At 43.7% G+C, this 15,328-nt stretch overlaps 1 protein-coding gene across 7 annotated transcripts in view; it reads right to left on the bottom strand.

Annotated features, from left to right (window-relative positions):
* The window catches only part of phf14 (PHD finger protein 14), a 110,807-nt gene that overhangs the window by 71,742 nt on the left and 23,737 nt on the right, over positions 1-15,328 (bottom strand). For all 7 annotated transcript variants that reach the window (XM_076105594.1, XM_076105593.1, XM_076105592.1 and 4 more), the window contains one exon: positions 13,060-13,155. In XM_076105594.1, the coding sequence (XP_075961709.1) occupies positions 13,060-13,155 (96 nt within the window). The remainder of the gene's footprint in view (positions 1-13,059; positions 13,156-15,328) is intronic.

A 15,328-nucleotide genomic window follows, 5' to 3' on the forward strand; every position in this document is an offset into this window, starting at 1 on the left:
AGGGTAAAGAGCCGGTCCACTGTTCCACGGCCGGGACGGAATCCGCATTGCTCCTCTTGAATCTGAGGTTCGACAAACGGTCGGAGCCTCCTTTCCAGCACCCTGGCATAAGCCATCCCCGGGAGGCTGAGTAGTGTGATACCCCGGTAATTCGAGCACACTCTCCGGTCCCCCTTTTTGAAAATGGGAACCACCACCCCGGTCTGCCAGTCCAAGGGCAATGATCCCGACCGCCATGCGACATTGAAGAGGCGTGTCAGCCAGGACAGCCCAACTATGTCCAGCACTTTCAGCATCTCAGGGCGGATCTCATCCACCCCCGGCGCCTTGCCCCCAAGGAGCTTTTTGACTACCTCAGCAGCCTCTGCCAGGGATATGGGTGAGCCTCCCCCTAGATCTTCAGGCGCTGCCTCCTCTGCAGAGGACATGTTGGTCGGGTTTAGGAGTTCCTCAAAGTGCTCTTTCCACCGCCCGACGATGTCCCCTGTCCGGGTCAGCAGTTCCCCCCCCCTGCTGAGAACAGCCTGGGGTAAGCCCTGCTTTCCCTTCCTGAGCCGTCGGATGGTTTGCCAGAACCTCCTTGAGGCCAACCGAAAGTCCTTCTGCATGGCCTCCCCGAACTCCTTCTGCATGGCCTCCCCGAACTCCTCCCATGCCCGAGTTTTAGCATTCGCGACCACCGCAGCTGCAGCCATTCTGGCCTGCGGGTACCTGTCAGCTGCTTCAGGAGACCCCTGGGCCAACCAGGCCTTGAAGGTCTCCTTCTTCAGCTTGACGGCTTCCCTCACCTCCGGTGTCCACCACCGGGTTCTCGGGTTGCCGCCACGACAGGCACCGATGACCTTCCGGCCACAGCTCCTAGCGGCCGCGTCCACAATAGAGGCTTTGAACATGGTCCATTCGGATTCCATGTCCCCAACCTCCCTCGGGATGTGTGAGAAGTTCTTCCGGAGGTGGGAGTTAAAGACCTCCTGGACAGGGTCCTCCGTAAGACGTTCCCAGTTCACCCTCACTACACGTTTGGGCTTGCCGGGTCTTTCCAACCGGTTCCCCTGCCATCTGATCCAACTCACCACCAGGTGGTGATCAGTTGACAGCTCTGCTCCTCTCTTCACCCGAGTGTCCAAGACATACGGGCGCAAATCAAATGATACGATTACAAAGTCGATCATTGATCTCCGGCCTAAGGTGTTCTGGTACCAGGTACACTTATGAGCCACCTTATGTTCGAATATGGTGTTCGTTATGGCCAAACCGTGGCAAGCACAGAAGTCCAATAACAAGACACCATTCGGGTTCAGATCGGGCAAGCCGTTCCTCCCAATCACCCCCCGCCAGGTTTCTCCGTCATTGCCCACGTGAGCGTTGAAGTCCCCCAGGAGAACTACGGAGTCGGTAGGTGGCGCCCTTTCCAGGACCCCTCCCACCGACTCCAAGAAGGCCGGATACTCTGAACTGCTGTTTGGTGCGTAAGCACAAACCACAGTCAGAGCCTTGCTCCCCGCAACCCGTAGGCGCATGGAGGCGACCCTCTTGTTCTCCGGGGAGAACTCCAACACAGCGGCGCTTAGCCGGGGGCTCGTGAGTATCCCCACTCCCGCCCGGCGCCTCTCACCCTGGGCAACTCCGGAAAAGGACAAAGTCCAACCTCTCTCCAGGAGCTTGGTTCCAGAGCCAGCGCTGTGTGTGGAGGTGAGTCCAACTATATCTAGCTGGTATCGCTCCACCTCCTGCACCAGCTCTGGCTCTTTCCCCGCTAGCGAGGTGACGTTCCACGTCCCTAGAGCTAGTCTATGCTGCCGGCGATCGGCTCGCCCAGGCCTCCCGCCTGACCCGCCGCCCGGTCTGCATTGCACCCGACCCTTGTCCCTGCGGGTGGTGGGTCCACAGGGTGGCTGCTCCATGCTGTTTATTCGGGCTGAGCCTGACCAGGCCCTATGGGCGAAGGCCCGGCCACCAGACGCTCGACGACGAGCTCCCCTCCTGGGTCTGGCTCCGGGAGGGTGCCCCGGTTTCCCTGGTCCGGGCGAGGTTGCTAAAGTCCGTGGGCTGCTTATCATTAGGGTCGTTTGAACCGCTCTTAGTCTGGGCTCTCCCCCGAGACCTGTTTGCCTTGGGAGACCCTACCAGGGGCTAATGCCCCGGACAACATAGCTCCCAGGATCACTGAGCCACTCAAACTCCTCCACCACGTTAAGGTGGCGATTCGCGGAAGAGTTGAACATTCAATATTCAACACAGTAAAATCACAAAGCAGCAGTCAGGATGTTGGTCCTTTGTAAATAGTTTGAACTTTTTTCTTTGCCCCACAATGAGCCAAACATACATGCCAGTGATTATCTGAACTGCATATCACTCCTGTGATGACATTCATCCACATCACAAACATTCAGTAAAAATATTAAAGTTAAGTTAAGGGCTGCTATGACAGACAGCGATTCAATTCATCTGTGTCACAGCACTCATTGGGGTTGGTATTATTGATCGATTGACTGTTGATCGAGGGTTTATTATCATTCTTTAGTTATTCAGAAAAGATGATTGAATAACATTGGAATATTAATCAGACACAATTTTTATATTCATTTTAGGTACATTCATTTTGATATTATTCTATAATTTCAAAAACAATGTATAGAATAATCAATCAATTAGTCGTTAGATTAAGCAGAAATGATCGTTAGGTGATGTCTATGTATATGTTTTTGCAATGCTTAGGTCAAGCCTGATGTTGCCCAAGACATTACAGATTGATCCCAGTCTCCTCCACATAGTGAGGCGTACAGCTTTTTAACACAGGTAGACCAAAAGCCCAGCTATTGCAACTGAAAAAGACAAATCGCTGCATCCCTGGTTATAACATCCAACATCAAACTTACTCTCAGCGACCAACAGCCAGCTGATATCAACTCAATTCCTCAATCATGATGTTTACGCTCAGTAAACCCCATTTGTTGAGCCTCCACCTTTGACCGAGATACGTTTAAGAACCAGTAAAGGAAGTCCGTCTACAGTGTTGCTGTTAGTGCCGGACGACACGGAGAAAATCCAATATCAAAACACTTTCCACCAAATAACTCAATATCAATATCGGGACTATATTGTCAGGTGAGATTGTTGATAAATAATCACCGGTAATGTGGATATAATGACTTGAGTAAAGGCAAATAATAGTGAGTTCTTTAACACAGCCTTTACAACCAGGACAGCACTTGTGCCATATTATAATATAACGATAGCCAAAATCTAAGAGGATATCTAGTCTACCATTATATTGACATCATATCGATATACTGCCCAGCCCTACCTGCCCTGTTATTAAGCGCACATTTGCAACCTTTCAAGTCTCCAACTAACATCAGCCTTTCTTTTTGCTATTTTCAGCTTCTCAAACTACGAGAGTTTGCTGCTTGTCCCTGTTTTCTGTCATTATAAATAATACATAATAATAAATTGAACATATTTAGGTTTTGTAAGACAACAAATTAAGCAGATTATTCAACATTGAAAATAACCCGGTGAGTTTTTTGTTTTCTTCGCAAAACATTCAATTCTGCTGTCAACTGACCCGTCTGTTGGCTGAGAAAGCCTAGTTTAGATGAGTGTAATGATCCACCATATCTCTGGTTAGTTATAATGAATACATTATCTTCTGCCAACACTCAGCTTCAACTTCATTCAGATACTGCCATCTATTTTTTTCAGCTTTATAAAATTAATTTAATTTCATGCAATACTGTGCTTGTGACTTTTGTGTAATTCCTGTTCATATTGTTTCATAAATCACATTTCATTCCGCACACTATAATATATTATTGTAGTTTGGAGATAATAACTGTTGTGGTGCATCATGCTGTGTTCAGGAGTTTCTGTTCTGCAGCATCAGTGAACCTGAAAATGAACTGGTTTCATTCTCTCTCTTTATTTGGCCTTTTTGGTTTCACGCTTATAGCAGAGAGCGCTCCCTAAACTAATAGACACGTCAGCTCTCGTGACACCGGTGTAAAATGATTTATTAAGAATTGTTTTAGTGCAGCTATGCACTCCAAGACCAAGGCCTCCAAAGGTTCAATGCTAAAAATAGTGGTAGTGGGCACTACAAGAGGAAGTGTTGGCCTGCACAAGCACACAAATCCACTATTGTAGCCTGAGTCAGTGACAGTGACAGTCTGGGCCTCTTGGTCGCCCTCAGTGGATATATCTCAAGTCTCTTAATGTCATCCCCGTTTCCCTCACTTGGGTCCTTTCCTTGCGTCTTAGTCCCTCCCACCAGGGATGCATGGAGGAAACCATGCGAGGAGAGAGGAAACGAGGAAATATGTTTTAAGAGACATTAGACGTCCTTTCCTCAGTTGCGTCACGTGAAGCGACGTCTGTTTCTGATGACGGAGGATCAGCTGATCACAGCTGGATCAGCTGTCAGTCGGCTTTAACAGCTGGAGAGACTTTAGATAGTTTGTGTCTGTTCACATGATCACTGTACTTAATAGTAGTAACTAATAATACTAATAACTAATAAAGACACACAGTTATCACCACTGTAGAGGTGTTTCTCTCTGTAGTCTGTTAACAAACTGTGTCCTGTGTTCTGTTTATAAGCACAGGATCCATTTCTACCAGCGGAATGCGATCGTCTTATTTATGAATTATTTGCGTCTGTACATTTTGAAATTGTGACTGTGAATATGATTATTGTTTCTCTTAAATGATAAAACTCATCAAACATGACAATCAGGAATGATGATATATATATGTATATAAAGTGTTTCGTCTCTCCAGCTCTATATATATATATATATATAAAGTGTTGTTGGAATCTGACTATATGGCTTCGACATGTGCTGTGGAACAAAGAGAGAGTCAGGCCTTTCCTTTTGCAAGCAAAGGTTTCATCCTGATTGTAGTTTGATGAGCACCAAACCCCCAGCTCTGAAGAAATTAACATTGGGGTCTGAGTTTCCTCCCCCCAAATGCAACACTGCTCTCATTGAACGAGAGCAGGGATGCCGAGGCAGGACCTCCGGTAAGACGACCCTGCTCCCCCAAAAAACTATGCGTTCCTGAAGTTACCTGAAAGCACCGCTGCAATCTAATTGGCCGAGGGCCAAGACAACCCAGGACCCCTGTGGTTCAGCCACTGTTCTACAAAACAACCAGCAACCCCCACCTCAAGGCTTTTTCCATCGATCCCTCCGGGGTAGCAGGAGGCACACACTGCAACGTTGTTCCCCTTTTTAACCAAAACCTAGGTTTAACAGTTTATATTCGCTGGCCGAATTCACCAAACTGTCTATTTTATCTTTGTTCGTATCCACAAAACGGACCCTTTTATTTCTGCAGAAGTGAGAGAGAGAACTTCCACTCTCCACCAAGCGCCTCGTTTGCTCCGGTCATAAGGACGCGAAATCCCCTTATCCACACGAAGCGATTCTCTCCCACCGAGAGAACACCTCCCGCGGCACGCAGCCGCGCTGCCTGAGCCCACCGAAGCTCAGAAGAACCCCCCCTCAATCAACACGATTGCATCGTACCGTAAGGCGAAATAGATTCTGAGCAGAGTTAGAGAGAGTTCATTTGTGTTTATTTTATCTTGTTTGTGTGCTTAAAGTACTGTTCATTTTTATAACGTGGTGTATGCTTTATGATCACCAACACTGGCGATCCCTGAAATTGCTAGTGTTGTGTAGAAGTTACCGTGTATTCTATGCTACCGTGATTTGTGTCGAGACAGCCACAGTGAGGTCAGGGACAGCGTCTCAGTTCAGAGGTCAGAACCGCGTCTGTGACAAAGAGCCCGGTTCTTGCTCCTCTGGCTGGGAGAACAGTTTATTGAACTCCAGCGCGGCACGGAGGATCTTAATCATTTTTTTTATTTATTTCATTTTGTTCCTTTCCCTTCTCTTTTACTAATCCACACACACACATATAGCTTTGAGCTAATGTAGCTACGTGCTAAACGTAAAGAATGTAATAAACTCCGTTATATTTTAAAGAGCAGCTGTCTGTGATTACTTTGTGCATGTATTGTGATAATAGCTGTATATGTGGTCTGTGCTCGAACTTAAACCTTCACTTTCACTCTGAATGTGTCATAGTACTCAGACTATTGACATTGTGAGTGAACACTAATTATGAGACATAGTTTATCGTTTGGTTATTGGTCCCTGTTCGCAGGGTGGTGCCCCGTTATTATTAATAATCATTAATAGTTGTTACTGACATTAATAATTCTATTGATGTCAATAATTTAGTTTCTTAGATGCTGATAACTCAAACACGCTCCTTGACATTCCCAACAGTGTTTCGTCTCTCCAGCTCTCTCTGACTTTAATTGTATCCATAATAAAAGTTATTGAGGGAAATATCAGATCATGAAAACACAAATCTTTCTAATAAATTTAGAAAGTTGTTTGTGGTCCTTTTGTTGTTCAGACTACAATGAACATATATTTAAACCAGATGGTAAATCAGAAACCTAATCAAATATAAACTAGAGTTTAATCTGCGATCCGTCTTCACTGTTTACATGTTGAACAAAATCGTATCAGTCCGATCGGCTGCAGCGTCCAATCACATGACTGATGAACAGTGAGGGGGCGTGTTGGCCGTTAAAAGACTTCCTCGAAGGCTGTTCTCGTGCGTCCTCGCTCATGGCTCCTCGGAGATCCCTCCTCCCTCCTTAATCCTCGCTGGTTCAGGTTTATAGTTAGGGCTGGCTCAGGTTTATAGTTGGGGCTGGTTCAGGTTTATAGTTAGGGCTGGCTCAGGTTTATAGTTAGGGCTGGCTCAGGTTTATAGTTAGGGCTGGCTCAGGTTTATAGTTAGGGCTGGCTCAGGTTTATAGTTAGGGCTGGCTCAGGTTTATAGTTAGGGCTGGCTCAGGTTTATAGTTGGGGCTGGTTCAGGTTTATAGTTGGGGCTGGTTCAGGTTTATAGTTAGGGCTGGCTCAGGTTTATAGTTAGGGCTGGCTCAGGCTTGCCTTGGACCAGCCCCTAGATAAGCTGCTATAGACTGATACTGCTGGGGGACTTCCTAGGATACACTGAGCGCCTCTCTCCTCTCCTCTCTCTCCTTCTGTATGAATTCATGTCCCATTAATGCACATTACTAACTTTGTCTTTTCCTCAGAGTCTTTGTGCTTTCTCTCCTCACAGGTTTCCATGGATCAGGGTAATACCTAGACCCTGGTCCTTCTTCCCGCTGTGGTCCTGCTGACACCCACTGCTACTACCATTATTATTAGTCACATTACTATTACCGATACTATTAATGCTTTTATTATCATTATTATTCTATTATATCCACTGCTGTTACTACTGTCATTATATGCATCACTTCTATCATATGGTCATATCATATGTTGTTCATTCTGTACTATCTATCACACTTCTGTCCATCCTGATAGAGGATCCTCCTCTGTTGCTCTCCCTGAGGTTTCTTCCTCTTTTCTCCCTGTTAAAGATGTTTTTGGGAGAGTTTTTCCTGTTCTGATGTGAGGGTCCCGTGACAGAGGATGTCGTATTTGTACATACTGTAAAGCCCTCTGAGGCACATTTGTGATATTGGGCTATACAAATAAATTTAATTGAAATTTAATTAAAAGCACCTTCAGTGCTGAATTGCTCCAGATGCTAATAGACCATGCATGCAGGACAAGTTGGCAATTATTTTTCTGTTTATGGACACTAAACTGGACTACACTGTAACACTTATCCCTGTTATAATATCTGCTGCCCAGTAACTGTTCGTCCCTCGTGGCATTTTAAAGTGGCTGGTGGAAAATGTCTTGTGAGTGTTCTCTTGTGAAGTTGCCAGGAGCATCAGGAACAAAAGCTCCGACTGTGAACTGGAAGAGGGATGAGAGTCCCGGTCAGGGACATCAATAATTTCTGCAAATGCACAGGCAGGATGACAAATAGGAGATGAAAATGTGTCAGATAGATGACACAAAAGCATGCAGTGCTGTGACTGATGTAGCTACTTAAATCGTACGTGTTCATAATTAGGTGATTTATGGTGGTCGTTGCAGATTCACTGCCAGTCTCCTTCTAGTTCCCGTCCATTCTGCTGCCTCGCCACCGCATTAGCATTATTCGACCATTTATCCACACGGCTCACACTCTCAACGACCATACTTTTAATAAGGCTTTTTATGGCTTTAGCTGGTACTTATATACATAAAAACCCCGAAGGAGCAGGCACCAAAGTGGAAATAATGAATAATAGTTTTAGTTAAAGGGTCAGAGTTAACAACTTCCTCTGATCTTAGAGGTCAAGACACTAACTAGAAAATACTGCCTAAAAAATGTTATGGCCAACCAAAAATGCATAGAGCTATAGGTATCATCCACGTCATGTATTATTCCTGGCTGGACCGCTGCAGAGCGGGGGACCCTATGAACGACAAAGTCTCTGTGTGTGAGTGAGCGAGTGATTAAGTAGCACCATAGGTCGGTCGAGTTGGAGTTTCGACAGTTTCAGCTGGCAACGTCTTTGCCTCCATGAACAGTCATCTGATCTACTACGTTAATATATGCATGGTGGTTGTTGTTGCTGCATAATGCGTTTGTTGCTGATCCTGTAAAGGTTGACCCAGAAAGTCTCATTTGAAAAATGTAGGGGGAACTCTAAAAATAGCAATCTTCGGTCATTGTTGTTTTTTTCTGATTACATTTATATGTTCCTGTATATGCATATGTAATTATTTTTACTTGCATTCAAATAAAAGTGGAAATAGGAATAATAATCCTGTTTTTGTTTTTATGACATTGATAATTTTAGAAAGTGTTATTATATGTGTTCCAATAATAATTGAAATAATCATGAACAATTAAACATAATATTGGTTTTCGGTTTTATGAGTGGGGCATCAGTTCAAGGGACTGTGTCTGTGGGGTGGTTGGGTGAGTAAACCTGTTTTGCATTAAAATCAGCTTAGCTATGTGATGTTGAAGAGTGACTTGCTGGAAAGGCATTTTTCAATGCAGATGTTGACAGGTATTGAAAGTTGCTCTGCTGATCTGGCTTTGATCACCTTGGCTAGATCTGCACTCACTGAAGTACAATGCTGCCAGGCAGCTCTTGTGAGTCTTTGTGGCTGGGGGAACATTACAAGGAGACTCTATTTCGTTGATTGTCATTGAGGAAAACCAAAACAAACACAACGTGAGGACAAATACATGTCTAAACGACTGAAATGATCTGAATCACAAAAGAGAAGACAGCTTAAAAGATCTATATCACTTGAAGTGTACGCTCTATTTAGAATATTACTGCCCTCTGAAGTAAAGATCAGCAGGGACGACAGGGGAGAAGTCTTTTTATAGCAGTTTTAAGCTGGTTTTCACTTGGTTAATTGGTTTACATAAAAAGTATGGGAAATTCCCACTGTGACTAAATTCATTGGATCTTTATAGAGGCTGGGGAGACTGCGTGGTACTACATAGATACTATTGTAGGCTGTACGTCAATCATGAACTGACCACTGTGAGGGAGCTGTGAGACAATATGGTGAAATAATGTATATATGGACATTTTCCTTCAGTCCTGGTGTTTTATAGTAATGCTTCTGAAAACAAATGTTTAACTTAGAACAGGGATCTCAAACTCTTGTATTACAATCATCTTTTACCTCTCTCAGTGGGAGATTTCATTTATTTCAAATACATACAGTGAAGCTGAGGAACTAGTCCTTCCCTCTCCTCTCCCCGGTGCCTGTTGTACTCCTCTGAACTGCATCTTTCACAAAGTTATTTGAGATTGAGATGAGACAAAGGAAGTAATAAACAAAATCCTGATCCATGGTTTTCTTCTCTTGAAACTGTCCAGATCTCATAAAAGACCTTAGAAAGAGACGTTTTTGTTTTGAAGTTGCACGATTAGATGAAGCTTTCTAAATGTTAAATGTGAAACACAGAGTCAATAATTACACTGTGATTTTACATCCTTCTAGAAGATTAGTGGTCTGTCTGTCTGTAACCGTTCACTTGGCTGCCATATATACAGGTGCTGGTCATATAATTAGAATATCATCAAAAAGTTGATTTATTTCACTAATTCCATTCAAAAAGTGAAACTTGTCTATTATATTCATTCATTACACACAGACTGATATATTTCAAATGTTTATTTCTTTTAATTTTGATGATTATAACTGACAACTAAGGAAAATCCCAAATTCAGTATCTCAGAAAATTAGAATATTACTTAAGACCAATACAAAGAAAGGATTTTTAGAAATCTTGGCCAACTGAAAAGTATGAACATGAAAAGTATGAGCATGTACAGCACTCAATACTTAGTTGGGGCTCCTTTTGCCTGAATTACTGCAGCAATGCGGCGTGGCATGGAGTCGATCAGTCTGTGGCACTGCTCAGGTGTTATGAGAGCCCAGGTTGCTCTGATAGTGGCCTTCAGCTCTTCTGCATTGTTGGGTCTGGCATTTCGCATCATCCTCTTCACAATACCCCATAGATTTTCTATGGGGTTAAGGTCAGGCGAGTTTGCTGGCCAATTAAGAACAGGGATACCATGGTCCTTAAACCAGGTACTGGTTGCTTTGGCACTGTGCAGGTGCCAAATCCTGTTGGAAAATGAAATCTGCATCTCCATAAAGTTGGTCAGCAGCAGGAAGCATGAAGTGCTCTAAAACGTCCTGGTATACGGCTGTGTTGACCTTGGACCTCAGAAAACACAGTGGACCAACACCAGCAGATGACATGGCACCCCAAACCATCACTGACTGTGGCAACTTTACACTGGACCTCAAGCAACATGGATTGTGTGTCTCTCCTCTCTTCCTCCAGACTCTGGGACCCTGATTTCCAAAGGAAATGCAAAATTTACTTTCATCAGAGAACATAACTTTGGACCACTCAGCAGCAGTCCAGTCCTTTTTGTCTTTAGCCCAGGCGAGACGCTTCTGACGCTGTCTGTTGTTCAAGAGTGGCTTGACACAAGGAATGCGACAGCTGAAACCCATGTCTTGCATACGTCTGTGCGTAGTGGTTCTTGAAGCACTGACTCCAGCTGCAGTCCACTCTTTCTGAATCTCCCCCACATTTTTGAATCGGTTTTGTTTCACAATCCTCTCCAGGGTGCGGTTATCCCTATTGCTTGTACACTTTTTTCTACCACATCTTTTCCTTCCCTTCGCCTCTCTATTAATGTGCTTGGACACAGAGCTCTGTGAACAGCCAGCCTCTTTTGCAATGACCTTTTGTGTCTTGCCCTCCTTGTGCAAGGTGTCAATGGTCGTCTTTTGGACAACTGTCAAGTCAGCAGTCTTCCCCATGATTGTGTAGCCTACAGAACTAGACTGAGAGACCATTTAAAGGCCTTTGCAGGTGTTTTGAGTTAATTAGCCGATTAGAGTGTGGCACCAGGTGTCTTCAATATTGAACCTTTTCACAATATTCAAATTTTCTGAGATACTGAATTTGGGATTTTCCTTAGTTGTCAGTTATAATCATCAAAATTAAAAGAAATAAACATTTGAAATATATCAGTCTGTGTGTAATGAATGAATATAATAGACAAGTTTCACTTTATGAATGGAATTAGTGAAATAACTCAACTTTTTGATGATATTCTAATTATATGACCAGCACCTGTACACTGCCGTTCAAAAGTTTGGGGTCACTTAGAAATTCCCTTGTTTTTGAAAGAAAAGCATGTTTTGTCCATTAAAATAACATCATATTGATCAGAAATATTGTGTCGACATTGTTAGTGTTGTAAATGACTACTGTAGCTGTAAACAGCTGATGTTTAATGAAATATCTACTTAGGCGTACAGAGGTCCATTCTCAGCAGCCATTAGTCCCGTCTTCCAACGACAAGCTGTGTCTGCTAATGCAAGTTGATCATCTCAACAGAATAACCGATCATCAGAAAACCCTTAAAACTGTTGTGCTGATTAAAGAAGCAATACATCTGGCCTTCTTTGGACTAGTTGAGTATTTGGAGCATCAGCAGCTCTGGGTTCCATTACAGGCTCAAAATAGCCAGAAACAAAGAACCAATTTCCTCCTTCAACAGGACAATGACCCAAAGCACAGCTCCAAACTATGTGAGAACTATTTAGCAAAGAAGCAGTCAGCTAGTATTCTGTCTATCATGGAGCAGCACAGTCAGCGGATCTCAGCCCTGTTGAGTTGTTGTTGGAGCAGCTTGACCGTATGGGACGCAAGAAGTGCCCATCAAACCAATCTGACTTGTGGAAGGTGCTCCAGGACGCATGGGGAGAACTCTCTTGAATTGACAGCTAGAAAGCCACAGGTCTGCAGGGCTGTAATTGCTGCAAATGGAGGATTCTTTGATGAAAGTAGTATTTCAATTAAAAATCATTATTTCTAACTTTGTCAATGACATTTATTCCTATTTAAACTCATTTTATGTATTTTAACGACATTTCTAAGTGACCCCAAACTTTTGAACGGCAGTGTATGTGAACAACACATCACTCCATATATATATATTTTACTCTTTTGATTAATCTCATCATTTATTTCATGATTTATATTTTACACTAAACTCTTTAGGGCTCCATATTTGTGTGCCAGAAAGTGTGAAATAAAAGATTTAGTTCAAAGAAAGGAGTGCTGTGTTATCACCATATACACCTGAACGCTGTGGGTAAACTCAAGTTGTAGCCTGTCCCCCCCCCCCCCCCCCCATAAAAGCTCTCAGTCTATTTTTGTAGATTGCAGTTCACATTCATTAAAAAACCCATCAGCCATAGTGGCACATCTTTGGAATTGGTTACCATAGGAACGAGAAGCGGGAGACGGCTCTTACTTCCCACAGTCAGGTCTGACTTCATGGCAGATGACAGGTCAATCAGTTAGTGCAAAGTGAAGGCATTAGTATAAAAAGCAGGGTTATTACAGACTGCAGTGTCACACCACTGTTGGCCATGCGGGTTGCTAGTCCCAATATGATTAACCCACAACCATTGCTAGTGTTCTGTAAACTTTCTCAACAGCTGATATGTGTGTGGAGAACAGGACAGAAGAAGTGTGGGATGGTGTGTGAAGAGGCAGTGATGGTGGTGGTACCTGGCCCAGGATGCCCCCCAGCAGAGTCCACATGGCCTGGCCTTCACTCCGCAGCTCCCCGTTCACATTGAGCAGCTCCTTCAGGGACTCGCAGAGCTGCAGGAGGGGAGAGGAGACAATGTGAGGCCCCACACACTCACATTCTATTAAGCATATGAAAACAGTGCATTAAATATGAAGTCAAACCGTATATCTTATGCTATGACATTTCATTTCAGTTATATAGCCTATTGTGACCTGGTGCATTTAGGGAAAGTGTTTGAAATGTTCCTTACTTAATAATAATTAATAATAAAAACTGTTTACCAGAGTTTCCAGTCGACAACATCAGATATTCAGTAAAAATATGCGACCAGTAGATCTTTGAGACTTGCACTATTGTCTGTTCTCAATGGATCAAAGCCACTGTACCAAACCATCATTTCTGTGTACTTTTACCCTTACACCCGTAACTATAATAAATGTCAGTGTGATTTTAAATGAGGTTCTCTTTCATCTGGAAAACAATCAAAAGCCTATCTGATATTAAGCTACTCCGTAGTGCAATCAGCTGGCTCACAGCAACAGGGGTAGAACCATAGACTGTGTATAAGAAGGGGACGTAGTCATGGTGACGTCACCCATTGGTTTGTGGACTGATGTTTTGAATCCTCAAGTTCGGCAATTTCGCCGTCGTCATCTTGGATTGACGCCGTTTACAGCTCTGGTAGCAGCAGTGACCTGTCAATCACTGTGTAGCCCCGCCCTAAAGCATACTCTGCTTTATGGTCTGTTTGACTCTAAATGGACCATAATGTACTAAATGAACATCATGCTGTATTGAAGAAGACTTGAAACTAGAGATTGAGACCATAAACTCATGTTTACAATGTTTACTGAGGTAATAAATCAAGAGAGAAGTAGAGTCATTTTCTCATAGACTTCTATACAACCAGAGGAGTCGACCCCTGGTGGTCAGAAGAGAGAATGACATTTTTGAAACACTTCTGCATTGGCTTCACTTGGCAGAACCGCAGGTTGCCGCCTGGGTAGAAGAGTAGCCTTATACATGTTAGAATGTGCACAGTTGCACCATTTATGTTGCAGGTGAACCTTTAAACACATTTTGCAGTCAACGTAACAGTTTAATGAATATGATCTGCAAGAGTTGAGCCTTGTGTCACAAAGTCAACCTTGTACTGGGCTGTACTACTACATATCAGTCAAAGCCAGACTGTAATGACGTTCCTCCACTGGCATTCTCTCCAAGGCCACAGTCATGTAAGAGCAACTCAGGCAGTGCAATTAGCAACACACACTCCATTAATAACGCTTAACACGCACGGCAGACGACTGAACGCAACATTAACTCTTGTGACTTTTACTTCGCTGCTGTGTTCCCTTCCTCATGTTGACAGATGGAGCGGCAGCCTCTTCAGAGGTCATATCTTTGAGGGGAGATGAGAGAACACAGCATACTGAGGCCATGTCTGATGTGGTGATACTTGCACACGCTAAGCTAAGCCTTGTCCATAAGAAACCGAGGTAAGATGGTCACCTACTTAATATATAAGATGAAAGAATTACCAAATGCCGCTGGCAATTCACAAATTGATTGTTTTCTATTTGACACATTCTCTCACTTATTAATATTGCACTTTCAACTGAACACATAGAGCAGCACTGCTGATGCTGACGCTGTTGACCAGCAAAACTACAGGTAACAACACGGTTAAAGAATCAGGGCCCGGTTTAAACGACCGATGGCGAATGGTCTAAAGTGCATGAAGCATTTACGAGCGTGTTGAACTAGTTTCTTTAGGTGCATCTTTGTATACGAATAATGCCAAAAAAGCAGCAAAATACTGCAACATTGACCTTCGATCAGGTTTTTGTTCGCCAACAATGAGCCTGACCACACCTCCTTTTAAGACCATAGATGGCCGCAAGTACATTTGGGTGCTGAGCGAGACACTGACAACTGCGTCGGTCTGAAACTGGCAATGCTGTGCGCTGCTTAATGCAGATACTATTGATGCAGGCAGGTGTGCAGTTAGTGACAGTGTGGGCTCCATGGCAGCTCCAACAGCTTGAAGAAGTCGCAGCGAGTGGGCGGGGCTTAGCAAAGAGTCAATTTGGTAGAGACATACGTGTTCCCCTCAGGGTGTCACATCTTTAACGATCCCATAAATAATCCTCCAGCACTATCATCAGGTCAACATTTTTAATTTAGCCAATACTATGTTTTTACTATGAATTTAGTACTAATTAGCAAATGTTAGCATGCTAA

The sequence above is a fragment of the Anarhichas minor genome, unplaced genomic scaffold (genome assembly GCF_050575085.1).
Source record: "Anarhichas minor isolate MPS153535 unplaced genomic scaffold, ASM5057508v1 ptg000033l, whole genome shotgun sequence".
NCBI classification, from domain to species: Eukaryota; Metazoa; Chordata; class Actinopteri; order Perciformes; family Anarhichadidae; genus Anarhichas; species Anarhichas minor.